This window comes from Oncorhynchus tshawytscha, linkage group LG22 (assembly GCF_018296145.1).
Source record: "Oncorhynchus tshawytscha isolate Ot180627B linkage group LG22, Otsh_v2.0, whole genome shotgun sequence".
Taxonomy (NCBI): domain Eukaryota; kingdom Metazoa; phylum Chordata; class Actinopteri; order Salmoniformes; family Salmonidae; genus Oncorhynchus; species Oncorhynchus tshawytscha.
Genome location: NC_056450.1, coordinates 3,752,611 through 3,766,562, shown reverse-complemented (window position 1 = coordinate 3,766,562; position 13,952 = coordinate 3,752,611). Strand labels below are relative to the sequence as shown.

The 13,952-nt window shown below is 44.9% G+C and overlaps 1 protein-coding gene across 1 annotated transcript in view; it reads right to left on the bottom strand.

Annotated features, from left to right (window-relative positions):
- Positions 1–13,952, bottom strand: part of LOC112221596 — a 96,069-nt gene that overhangs the window by 81,547 nt on the left and 570 nt on the right. The window contains exons 3-9 of the mRNA XM_024383752.2: positions 12,131–13,817; positions 11,933–11,988; positions 11,379–11,598; positions 8,904–9,097; positions 4,742–4,918; positions 3,429–3,620; positions 656–753 (exon numbers count right to left, since the gene is read on the bottom strand). Of these exons, the coding sequence (XP_024239520.2) occupies positions 656–753; positions 3,429–3,620; positions 4,742–4,918; positions 8,904–9,097; positions 11,379–11,598; positions 11,933–11,988; positions 12,131–13,816 (2,623 nt within the window). The 5' untranslated portion in view covers position 13,817. The remainder of the gene's footprint in view (positions 1–655; positions 754–3,428; positions 3,621–4,741; positions 4,919–8,903; positions 9,098–11,378; positions 11,599–11,932; positions 11,989–12,130; positions 13,818–13,952) is intronic.

Genomic DNA, 13,952 nt, shown 5'->3' with positions numbered 1-13,952 from the left:
ACATTCATCATCCCAATGACTCTAATAGACACTTCATTATCCGCTGGCCCATAATTGTGTCACTTCCGTGCAAGCCAGTGCATGCTAGTGCCAGACAGGTTTGAAACCCAAAGACTCGACGAGGAAAACAGACCGACGGCTCTGGCACTACTAGCTAGCACATATCAAAGGGAACTATTTAATGTGTGAATGCCAGCTGTTTAGCACAGGGGTTTCCAAACCTTTTTTGCACACAACCCCAAATTGACACTAGAAAATGCAGGGGACACCACTTGGAAAAATGATATTCCACAGTTAACACTGTGTTCATATTCACTCAATTTTAGGTCCCGAAGGCGGTCCCAACACATAATGACATGAAAGCTCATTCTAATAGAGTAAAATGCCATTAGTAGACACTAACATGTTGTATTCTATACCCATTTGAAGATAAAAACAAGTTTCTCAGAAGGTTTCTATTTCAGGGGACCTGACCCCATGTTCTGGAACCACTGGTCTAGCAGGAGAAGATAATCGGCATGTTGTAGAGGTAGAGGGAGGCACTATGCCAGTCAGTGTGAGAGTTGGGACTTGGATATATACAAGGCTGTCATGTGTTTGTTTGAAGTCAGGGTACGACTTAAGAAGAGGGCTCACTGGCACACACACCACTTGCCTGCTAAAATTTGTCTGGAGAGCACCAGTTCGGCCTTGACACACACGCGCCGCAACCGGGATCCGTGTGTGTGCTCGCGCCAGCGCTGGGCAACCCTCCTGTGTGCGTGTGTGTGGTAGTCATATGGAGACAGACCGACAGAGAGAGGGGGAGGGAGAAAGAAAGCAGGAGGGAGGGAGAGATGAGAGCATTATTCTTGGATCTGTACAGTGTGTGTTAATATTGTTGAGTTTGAGGTATTCAAATGTCAATCCTATACATAGAAGGATAGGATCAATTACTGAACAAAAATATCAATGCAACATGTAAAGTGTTGGTCCCATGTTTCATGAGCTGAAATTAGAGATCCCAGAAAAAGCTTATTTCTCTCAAATTTTGTGCACAAATTTGTTTATATCCATGATAGTGAGCATTTCTCCTTTGCCAATATAATTAATTCACCTGACAGGTGTGGCATAAGAAGTTGATTAAACAGCATGATCACAAAAGGCCACTAAAATATGCAGTTGTCACACATGTCTCAAGTTGAGGGAGCGTGCAATTGGTATGCTGATTGCAGGAATGTCAACCAGAGCTGTTGGCAGAGAATTGAATGTTCATTTCTCTACCATAAGCCACCTCCAATGTTGTTTTAAAGAATTTGGCAGTACGTCCAATCAGCCTGACAACCGCAGACCATGTACAGTGGGGCAAAAAAGTATTTAGTCAGCCACCAATTGTGCAAGTTCTCCCACTTAAAAAGATGAGAGAGGCCTGTAATTTTCATCATAGGTACACTTCAACTATGACAGACAAAATGAGAGAAAAAAAATCCAGAAAATCACATTGTAGGATTTTTAATGAATTTATTTGCAAATTATGGTGGAAAATAAGTATTTGGTCAATAACAAAAGTTTCTCAATACTTTGTTATATGCCCGTTGTCGGCAATGACAGAGGTCAAACGTTTTCTGTAAGTCTTCACAAGGTTTTCACACACTGTTGCTGGTATTTTGGCCCATTCCTCCATGCAGATCTCCTCTAGAGCAGTGATGTTTTGGGGCTGTTGGTGCGCAACACGGACTTTCAACTCCCTCCAAAGATTTTCTATGGGGTTGAGATCTGGAGACTGGCTAGGCCACTCCAGGACCTTGTAATGCTTCTTACGAAGCCACTCCTTCGCTGCCCGGGCGGTGTGTTTGGGATCATTGTCATGCTGAAAGACCCAGCCACGTTTCATCTTCAATGCCCTTGCTGATGGAAGGAGGTTTTCACTCAAAATCTCACGATACATGGCCCCATTCATTCTTTCCTTACACGGATCAGTCGTCCTGGTCCCTTTGTAGTAAAACAGCCCCAAAGCATGATGTTTCCACCCCCATGCTTCACAGTAGGTATGGTGTTCTTTGGATGCAACACAGCATTCTTTGTCCTCCAAACACAACGAGGTGAGTTTTTACCAAAAGGTTCTATTTTGGTTTCATCTGACCATATGACATTCTCCCAATCTTCTTCTGGATCATCCAAATCCTCTCTAGCAAACTTCAGACGGGCCTGGACCTGTACTGGCTTAAACAGGGGGACACGTCTGGCACTTCAGGATTTGAGTCCCTGGCAGCGTAGTGTGTTACTGATAGTAGGCTTTGTTACTTTGGTCCCAGCTCTCTGCAGGTCATTCACTAGGTCCCCACGTGTGGTTCTGGGATTTTTGCTCACCGTTCTTGGGATCATTTTGACCCCACGGGGTGAGATCTTGCGTGGGAGATTATCAGTGGTCTCATATGTCTTCCATTTCCTAATAATTGCTCCCACAGTTGATTTCTTCAAACCAAGCTGCTTACCTATTGCAGATTCAGTCTTCCCAGCCTGGTGCAGGTCTACACTTTTGTTTCTGGTGTCCTTTGACAGCTCTTTGGTCTTGGCCATAGTGGAGTGTGATTGTTTGAGGTTGTGGACAGGTGTCTTTTATACTGATAACAAGTTCAAACAGGTGCCATTAATACAGGTAACGAGTGGAGGACAGAGGAGCCTCTTAAAGAAGAAGTTACAGGTCTGTGAGAGCCAGAAATCTTGCTTGTTTGTAGGTGACCAAATACTTATTTTCCACCATAATTTGCAAATAAATTAAAAATCCTACAATGTGATTTTCTGGATTTTTTTTCTCATTTTTGTCTGTCATAGTTGAAGTGTACCTATGATGAAAATTACAGGCCTCTCTCATCTTTTTAAGTGGGAGAACTTGAACAATTGGTGGCTGACTAAATACTTTTTTGCCCCACTGTATACCAATGCCAGTCCAGGACCTCTACATCTGGCTTCTTCACCTGCGGGATTGTCTGAGACCAGCCCCCCGGACAGCTGCTGAAACTGAGGATTATTTATGTCTGTAATAAAGCCCTTTTGTGGGGAAAAACTCATTCTGATTGGCTGGGCCTGACTCCCCAGAGGGTGGGCCTATGTCCTCCCAGGCCCACACACGGCTGCGCCCCTGCCCAGTGCTGTGAAATCCATAGATTAGGGCCTAATGAATTTATTTCAATTGACTGATGTCCTTATATGAAATGTAACTCAGTGAAATCATGAATTGTTGCGTTTATATTTTTGTTCAGTATATCAGTTGAGGACATAAACTGAAAGATCCTCATAGAATGTTAATGGGCCATTTCCATTTGAAAATAAACTGAATTTCAGTTTGTCTCCTGGTCCATTCTAGCAAGGCAATTTAGTGACTACCATCACAACTGTAACATAACCCTATAGCCATCACTATTTGGCCGCACTAGTAGGGTTATGACCTGACGATGCGTTGCAGCCTATCCCTCTGTCGTCTTCTCTGCTCTGCTCTCTCTAGCCACAGCAGAAGGCTGTGCTGCAGTAGGCTCCTCCTGTGGAAGCCAGCACTCTGATTGGTCCTAGCAGATCGCTCCTCCTCCCTCTGTGTGGCCCGGGCCACCCACACGCTCCAGGCTGCAGCCAGGCAGGACGCCCTGTGTAAGAGCAGGGGTGTGTTCAATTTAACGGAATGTTCTTATTGTTGCAGGTAGAAATGTAATGTGTAGAGCTGACATGACTCACAGTTTTACTTGACAAACACTCATACCTGATCTACACAAAATATTTCTACATGAACATTGTATCCTCCTGAACAGACAACAACACTAGGCTAAACTCAGAGAAGATGACCACACAGCGCCATGGGATTGAAGTTGGAATATATACAACTGAAGAGTTAAATATAACTGTATCCCCTCAGGATCCACTAAGGGCTCTATTAAATCAGATCCAATTAGCCGACATCTACATAGCGGTTGTTTTGGCGGTTTCTGAGGTGGAACTGCGTTAGAGCTGTCAAATCCACAAGCGGCTCCTGGCATTATACCTAAAGCGGGCATTGCCATTGGCTGCACGGAGTGGCATTAAGAGAGATCCTATACAGCCATGTTTACAAGTTTGATCTGATTGAATCAAGGCCTAACATGCTGACTAGACCGGGCGTGTGCGCGTCCACCATCGTGTGCATGTAGATTTTGTCCATCCACAGACGTGATCAGGACACTCAGGTTGAAATATCAAAACGAACTCTGAACTATATTAATTTGGGGACAGGTCGAAAAGCATTCAACATTCATGGCAATTTTGCTAGCTAGCTTGCTGTTGCGAGCTAATTGGTCCTGGGATAAAAATATTGGGTTGTTTGAAACGTAGAGGACGTAGGTCCTCTACTCCGACTATTCATCCACAGATAAAAGGGTAAACCAAGTTAGTTTCTAGTAATCTCTCTTACTTTGGACTTTATATGGCGGTTGGCAACTAACTTTAAAGTGCATTATCACCACCAACTGGACTGTGGACCTCAGTTCATCTTTCAATCAACCACGCGGGTTTATGCTCCTAATAACCAAGTGGGAGAGGGGGGACTTGCAAAGCGTCACAAATAGAACCACCTATTTTAGCCCCTGGCAACGCAGACGATCGCAAGCAGTTTAGATGCAATGATTGAATAACATGGTTTGTGTGCATTTATTTTGTAATGCTCGCACACGTTACACAAGCGGTTTGGTCAGCATGGAAGACTAACACAAACTACTATCAATAACGGTCCCTTTACCTGTGCTGTTCTGTGGCCAGACGTGCCGTGACCCAGGCAGCTCTCCACAAGGCGTAGGCCCTACTCTGCAGCCTGTGGTCCCAGTGGAGGGCTGCCCTCTGGGCTTGCAGCGCCCACGCCTGCAGCCTCACACCAGCCTGCCTCCACACCAGCCAGTGCTTACACAGCAGAGTCAGACTGGTAGGGGACGAACACAGAAAAATGTTACAGGGCCCAAGTCTTTGAGGTTATTATTACAGATGCTTGTGCATTCAGTTCACGTGTTTTGTTCACATGTTTAGGGGTGCATTGCTGTAGGGCATCGCTCCCATTCACAGCCGAGTGACATTGTCCTAGATACAGAGGTCAATTGTGGGCCATTCCATGGTAATAGAATGACGATGAGACTAATTTTTCACCATAAAATGTATGCCAAACAAAAACCATGGGTTGCAAAGTTAAACCATACATTTCTATAAACATGGACTACTTTCAACACATTCCACTGACAATTTGACAAACACATTTACTTGAAGAACAGCGCAGATATAGTTTCATAACAGAATGGAGGTAAAATCTTTTTTGGGTGACCAAGTTGTCAAAAAAACCTCTTAAATATCTATTCTAAATTAAGATTCAAAGAAGTCTGCAGAAAGAATGGGATGTCAGTTATGATATGACACCTTAAGTTAAAATGTAATTTTGGTTACTGAACTACAGTAAGTGGATTAACACCTGATAACAGAATGACATCATGGTTCCTTAATCTGTACTATACAGAAATACATAATTATGGATAAGTGATGTATTCATTGTAAGGTATCCTGAATAGGTACACAAAGGTACACAAATATCCTCCTTTGCAAGTTTGGGTATTATTCTACGAATTGTCAATTATTGTCCCAAATCAGAGCCGTTGCCATGGACCCTCGGACTCGGAGCGGCCATCCGCAGAGCGAGCTGCGCTCAGGGAGCGAGTGACAGACAGAAAGGAGCAGATCACGGATTTACTAACAGAGGAAGTTTTTTCTGATTTGTGGTTTCGGGCCGGGCCTTAAACTTGTCAGAAGCAATAGGGTAGGGCCTGAACGTCACGGGCACGGGTGGGGCTTAAAATTCACACCTGTGCAGGGCTCTATGGACCGGACCAAATCTGAACCGATCATAGATGTCTGTTTCACAAGTATGGACATTACAGTAAAGCACAGCACAATACAGTACATTATACTGCACTCTATTCTAGTGTGCTCTACTGTTCTGCATAGTACTGTGATGTACTAAACTACAGTACAGTACTGACCTATACTCTACTGTACTGTCCAAACTTGTGAAGCAGATATCTACATTTCAACGACCAGTGCTCAGTGGTTGAGAAAGCAGTGGTTACAGTAAATGAAAAGAGAGGGGGCTAATGGATAGGTGTTGGTAAGAGCCAGGAGAGGTGACATTAACTGGAGAGAGAGAGAAAGGGGTTGTCCAGACTGCTTCACAATTATGAGCTGAACATAACAGTATACCAATGGAAGGGAGGACAGTAGCAGGAGACACTATGAGCTGAACATAACAGTATACCAATGGAAGGGAGGACAGTAGCAGGAGACACTATGAGCTGAACATAACAGTATACCAGTGGAAGGGAGGACAGTAGCAGGAGACACTATGAGCTGAACATAACAGTATACCAGTGGAAGGGAGGACAGTAGCAGGAGACACTATGAGCTGAACATAACAGTATACCAATGGAAGGGAGGACAGTAGCAGGAGACACTATGAGCTGAACATAACAGTATACCAAAGGGAGGACAGTGGGAGACACTATGGCTGAACATAACAGTATACCAGTGGAAGGGAGGACAGTAGCAGGAGACACTATGAGCTGAACATAACAGTATACCAATGGAAGGGGAGGACAGTAGCAGGAAGGGACACTATGAGCTGAACATAACAGTATACCAGTGGAAGGGAGGACAGTAGCAGGAGACACTATGAGCTGAACATAACAGTATGGAAGGGAGGACAGTAGCAGTGGAAGGTCAGTGGAAGGGAGGACAGTAGCAGGAGACACTATGAGCTGAACATAACAGTCAGTGGAAGGGAGGACAGTAGCAGGAGACACTGGCTGAACATAACAGGGGAAGGACAGTAGCAGGAGACACTATGAACATAACAGTATACCAATGGAAGGGAGGACAGTAAGCAGGAGACACTATAGCTGAACATAACAGTATACCAATGGAAGGGAGGACAGTAAGCAGGAGACACTATGAGCTGAACATAACAGTATACCAATGGAAGGGAGGACAGTAAGCAGGAGACACTATGAGCTGAACATAACAGTATACCAGTGGAAGGGAGGACAGTAACAGCAGGGAGACACAGTAAGCAGGAGACACTATGAGCTGAACATAACAGTATACCAGTGGAAGGGAGGACAGTAGCAGGAGACACTATGAGCTGAACATAACTGAACATAACAGTATACCAATGGAAGGGAGGACAGTAAGCAGGAGACACTATGAGCTGAACATAACAGTATACCACCAGGAGACACTGGAACATAACAGGGGAAGGGAGGACAGTAAGCAGGAGACACTATGAGCTGAACATAACAATATACCAGTGGAAGGGAGGACAGTAGCAGGAGACACTATGAGCTGAACAGTATACCAGTGGAAGGGAGGACAGTAGCAGGAGACACTATGAGCTGAACATAACAGTATACCAATGGAAGGGAAGACAGTAGCAGGAGACACTATGAGCTGAACATAACAGTATACCAATGGAAGGGAGGACAGTAGCAGGAGACACTATGAGCTGAACATAACAGTATACCAATGGAAGGGCTGAGGACAGTAGCAGGAGACACTATGAGCTGAACATAACAGTATACCAATGGAAGGGACAGACAGTAGCAGGAGACACTATGAGCTGAACATAACAGTATACCAATGGAAGGGAGGACAGTAGCAGGAGACACTATGATGAGCTGAACATGAAACCAATGGAAGGGAGGACATAACAATATACCAGTGGAAGGGAGGACAGTAGCAGGAGACACTATGAGCTGAACATAACAGTATACCAATGGAAGGGAAGACAGTATACTGAACAGTGGAAGGGAGGACAGTAGCAGGAGACACTATGAGCTGAACATAACAGTATACCAGTGGAAGGGAGGACAGTAGCAGGAGACACTATGAGCTGAACATAACAGTATACCAGTGGAAGGGAGGACAGTAGCAGGAGACACTATGAGCTGAACATAACAGTATACCAGTGGAAGGGAGGACAGTAGCAGGAGACACTATGAGCTGAACATAACAATATACCAGTGGAAGGGAGGACAGTAGCAGGAGACACTATGAGCTGAACATAACAATATACCAGTGGAAGGGAGGACAGTAGCAGGTGACACTATGAGCTGAACATAACAGTATGCCAATGGAAGGGAAGACAGTAGCAGGAGACACTATGAGCTGAACATAACAATATACCAGTGGAAGGGAGGACAGTAGCAGGAGACACTATGAGCTGAACATAACAATATACCAGTGGAAGGGAGGACAGTAGCAGGTGGCCCAACAGTGGTTTGTGACTACTATCATTTCCCCTTTTTGCCAATTCAATTGGAGTCATTCTGATACAGATTTTTCAGCATTTTCTAACAGGGACATGTTTTAATCACTGAAGAAATCATAAACAAAATTGTTATCAGTAAAAACACTAACCAATTAGAATATCTATTGTACTTGTCATTAATATCATCCCTCCTCATGAGAGAGAAATTAGAAAATATCTTCAAGATATGTGGGTTTTTGGTAACAGAATGACAAGACACAAGATATTTCTCAAGATGTTTCCCAAGACCCCTTTTCCATCTGTTTAACCAGAAGAAAAACCTTTGCTTATTCCACATTTTAGGAAGGAATATTGTTGAAAAATTGATACACCTTAATTTATAAAAACTATAAACTCTGTTTTAATTTGACACCAAATTTCATGTGCTTCTATGAACTTCACATGTTGGTGCTCATGGGTCCATTTACATGGGAGAAAAGTAAAGGACGTAAGGGAATTTGTTGTCGAATTCACGTTAGTTGACAAATCAACCAAATGTAAATCAAAACCAGACGTTGAACTGACATCTGTGCCCAGTGGATGGTTGTGTGTCTGTCTGTCTTACTGGTAGTGTATGAGTGATGCCCTGCCGAGCTGCATGCCCTGGATGTGGCTCCTCCAGGCACAGTAGGCCGTCCTCAGGACCAGGGTGTTGCTGGGCTGGGTCAGTCTCCTCAGCAGGCACACGACCCCAATGTCACCCCGCACAGAGCCAGGGCTCACGTTGAGACAACGCATCTGTCCCACACACCTCCTCCACTGTTAGAAGGAGAGGAATAACTAGCCGTTTGAATAAGCTGGATGTTCATGAAGATTACATTTCTGTATGTTGTTCGTAGCACACATTATACATACAGTGCATTCAGAAAGTATTCAGACCCCTTGCCATTTCCCCCAGAAAAATATTACAGACATATTCAAAAATGTATTAAATTGTTTTTTCCCCCACTCAATCTACATAAAATACCTCACAATGACAAAGCAAAAACAGGTTCAGACATTTTTGCAAATGTATAAAAATAAATATATATATAAATAAAATCGGACCCTTTACTCAGTACTTTGCTGAAGCACCTTTGGAAGCGATTACAGCCTAGAGTCTTCTTGGGTAGGTCGCTACACACCTGTATTTGGGGAGTTTCTCCCATTCTTCTCTGCAGATCCGTTCAAGCTTTGTCAGGTTGGATGGGGAGCGTTGCTGCACAGTTATTTTCAGGTCTCTCATGAGACGTTTGATCGGGTTTAATAAGTCCAGGCTCTGGCTAGGACACTCAAGGACATTCAGAGACTTGTCCCGAAGCCACTCCTGCATTGTCTTAGCTGTGTGCTTAGGGTTGTTGTCCTGTTGGAAAGTGAACCTTCGCCTCAGTCTGAGGACCTGAGCACTCGGGAGGAGGTTGTCATCAATGATCTCTCTGTACTTTGCTAAGTTCATCTCCTGACTAGTCTTCCAGTCCCTGCCACTTAAAAACATCCCCACAGCATGATGCTGCCACCACCATGCTTCACCGTAGGGATGGTGCCAGGTTTCCTCCAGAGGTGATGATTGGCATTCGGGCCAAAGAGTTCAATCTTGGTTTCATCAGACCAGAGAATCTTGTTTCTCATGGTCTGAGTCCTTTAGGTGCCTTTTGGAAAACTCCAAGCGGGCTGTCATGTGCCTTTTACTGAGAAGTGGCTTCCGTCTGGACCCGCTACCATAAAGGCCTGATTGGTAGAGCGCTGCAGAGATTGTTGTCCTTCTGGAAGGTTCTCCTATCTCCACAGAGGAACTCTGGAGCGCTGTCAGAGTGACCATCGGGTTCTTGGTCACCTCCCTGACCAAGGTCCTTTTCCCCCGATTGCTCAGTTTGGCCGGGCGGCCAGGTCTAAAAAGAGTCTTGGTGGTTCCAAACCTCTTCCATTTAAGAATGATGGAGGCCACTGTGTTATTGGGGACCTTCAATGTTTCAGACATTTTTTGGTATCCTTCCCTGGTTCTGTGCCGACATAATCCTGCCTCGGAGTTCTACGTACAATTCCTTCGACCTCATGGCTTGGCTTTTGCTCTGACATGCACTGTCAACTGTGGGACCTTATATAGACAGGGGTGTGCCTTTCCAAATCAGGGGTGTGCCTTGTCCAATCAATTGAATATACCACAGGTGCACTCCAAGTTGTAGAAACATCTCAAGGATGATAAATGGAAACAGGATGCACATGAGCTCAATTTCGTGTCTCATAGCAAAGGGTCTGAATACTTATGTAAATAAGGTATTTCTGTTTTATATTTTTAATAAACCTGTTTCGCTTTGTCATCATGGGGTAGTGTGTAGAATGAGTTTTTTTATTTAATCAATTTTATAATAAGGCTGTAAAGTAACAAAATGTGGAAAAAGTCAAGGTCTGAATACTTTCCAAATGCACTGTATGTCAGTTATGATAAATGAATATTCTCATACAAGCATACATTAAGGCTAGTCCCAGATAATAGCCAAAGTTTGTTTCCATGCAATCTGGTCTGCCAGCTGGCACTCTGCGGTAGAGCCTGGGGACGAGGTTGGTTTCCATGTAACATGGAGTTGAGCAATATGTCCTCAGAAGACATGTCATATTTGTTATTTAGCTCTGCTGTGTGAACATCTGAGAAAACACCAAACAGACATTCTGCCCCGGCAACAACAGCACATTGTCCTCTGTTACATAGGTGGGTGCCTCACATTAGTGGTGGATGGGGGTGTCTTACCCTCATACAATGTAAAGTCTAAGGCCTAGTGTTAATCTCAACATAAACACCATGCACTCTTCATAGGGCCAGGAGTTCATCGTGACCATGTGACATGACCAGGAAGAACTCTGGGTCCTAGTTATTGTTATGGCTAGGAGTTTTTCCTGATTAGGTTGCATGGTGGGAAAAACCCTCTGGACCTAGTAATTATTAGTCTGGGTGCCAGTCTGCTTCTGCTCTCTTGCCAACTCCTTATGGAATCGGGCATACAATTGAAGGAGTTGGCAAGACAGCAGAAACAGACAGGCACCCAGGCTGAGTATCATCGCTGACCCGATGGAAACAGTGGGCGAGGGTCAGGGCATCCGTCCTCCTGGCAAGGGTGTCTGTCTGGGCACGTCGGGTCACCACAGCCCACCTCAGGGCAGAGAGGCCGGTCCTCAGTAAGTGTCTTCGGTGCTGGAGTCTGGCCCGTGTGTGTGACCTCCACTGATGGTCCCATGTCCTGAACCAGCGCAACTGCAGTCTGAATCTGTAGAGTGCCAGCCACCTGCTACAAGTACATTCCAGCCCTCAGGTGCAATTAAGAGGCACAAACATCACAATACCACAACACCCCCCCCCACCACCACACAATACCTATACACTTGAGATGTTGCTGTTGAATAGAAGTTCACCCCAAATTTATTTCTACAAAGTTTGGCTGCTTGTTCATTGTTTTCCAAAACATTAAAATGTCCATTGCCGTCCTAAAGGAATTGACACCTGTCCTGCATCTCAATGTTTTTTTGTGTGCTTTATTTCACTCAATTATTTTGTGTTAGGTGTCTGAGTGACAGCTTGTGACTTGTTATTTTTGCAAATATTTTACCTAAGGAGTCCCATACCTGTCCTCTATTGTCTCCACAAGACTGGGGCTATGAATCTCTACTGCGTCAATAGGCTGCCCAAACAAAAGAAAGGTGTTAGAGTGGCCAGGATCATGTTCTCATGTTACACACACAGCCTGTTATGACACACACAGCCATATAAATAGACATACACAAGAACACGCTCAGCAAAGGTGCTTAAGTGTGTCAACGTACCATAGGCCGGGACTGATGAACTGCAGACAGATCTCTTTCACCAAGAAATTCACCACTGGCGCCTCCTGTCAATGTATGCAATGTGCCTGTGTGTGTTGTAACTAATGGGTCGATCTGACATTGCTTTTCAGGAGTAGTTGACCCAGGAGTTCTTCTGCCATGGCTATGGAGGAGCAGAGAGAGGCCCACTCTGTTGTCTTGGCATGGCGCATTCGGAGTGCTTCGCTTCAGGTGAGCTGCCCTCTCTCTGTCCGAGAGGGTAATTTGACCCAAATTCTTAGTGATTCCAAGTCTTTCTTCCCACAAGAGAGAATGTGACACAGCTGGATTACTTGTTGTGACTCTCGGCACCTCAAACAAATCCTCCACCCCTTTTAAAGTAGGGTAAAAACTATGCACAGTGTCCACTGAATCTGACTTAGCTTGACCTGAGAATTCATTGGACCATTTTGTATTATGCTCAGGGTACGCCACCTCTGTGCTGTTTTGTCTACCGCTGAAGCTATACTGAGAGAGGCTTGCAGGTAAAAAGTACATATTACTTGGGAAATCTGAGCCACGCATGGCCGACGCAAAAACATCAGTCTTCTTTTCTGCCTTTCTTTCAGCTTTCCTCCATGGTTTAATGTGTGCCTTCACTGATACACTAGGAGAATGGATGTTTGTTGATTGTTGTCCAGCATTCTTTGCGATTTCGCTTTGAAGATGGAGTTCAGAGAACTCGGTTTCCCTGTTAGCCTTATATAGACTTGTGGAAGACCCATCCTTGCTGGTAGAACACCTTCTGCCCCCTTTGTGACAGTGGATAATGGAGCATGACATTTTTGCATTGCAAGAGATAGAGGGCCTAGGGCCATGACATTCGTGATCTAAAGGAGATCCAAGATTCACAGGAGATAAGGCCAAGTCTCCAGAGGTATTCGGTGCCTGGGGTAGTATGCCTAGATCCACAAATGATAAGCCGATCTCCAGATCCAACATTGACCTATGCAAGCTCGCAGATGTCCAGGAGGACTCTAGTAGATCCTGGAATGTTGACACGTTTTCATTCTGCTTCGGACAGGCAGGCTTTACATGTTCCCCCTGACGCCTGTCTAGCATGTCGGGGACTTCAGGGAAGAAAGGAGCATCTCCGGGAAAGGTAGAACCTAGTGAACCGCTGTTGCATTTTTGGACAAAAGAGACACATTCTCTCTCCACTGGCTGTTGACGTCCCCTGCCCCATTTCCCAAGCCAATTGACACAGTTGCCACCATCACCTCGACCCGCAATTGAGCCATAAGGATGACCAGAGGTCAATGAAGCACCCCCTTGTAACCGAATAGGAACAAGGATATCCCTGTCAGTCAAATTGACCTCTGACCCTTTCTCCTCACTTCCCTGATGGGACAACTTCCCAAGCTTGGCATTCCAAGTGGGACCATGTTCTGTTAAGTCAGTGTTGCGGCTCAGGTTTTTCGGTCTCAAGACAGGCTCAGATGTGTGCCTGTCCAGCAACTCATCAGAGACACTTAAGTAGGGAGGCCTATCTTCATTGAGAGTAGAAAGAAGGTCTAGTAACTGGTCCACTTCATTCTCCCCACAGACAGACAGGTTGCTTTGGACCAGGGGCCTCTTGGGCACGTACTTTCTTTGAGACAATCCCCCAGACTGCCTCCCCTGACCTCTCTGGGAATGCCAAGCCATTCTGAAATGTGGAGCGAACATATAATTCAGACCTAATTGCATGATTTATTAATTTACATACTAGGCAGCCTATCGTTTGGGCCAAACATTTGAATAAAGCATTACATTTAAATACAACATTTGTGTACATAATGTC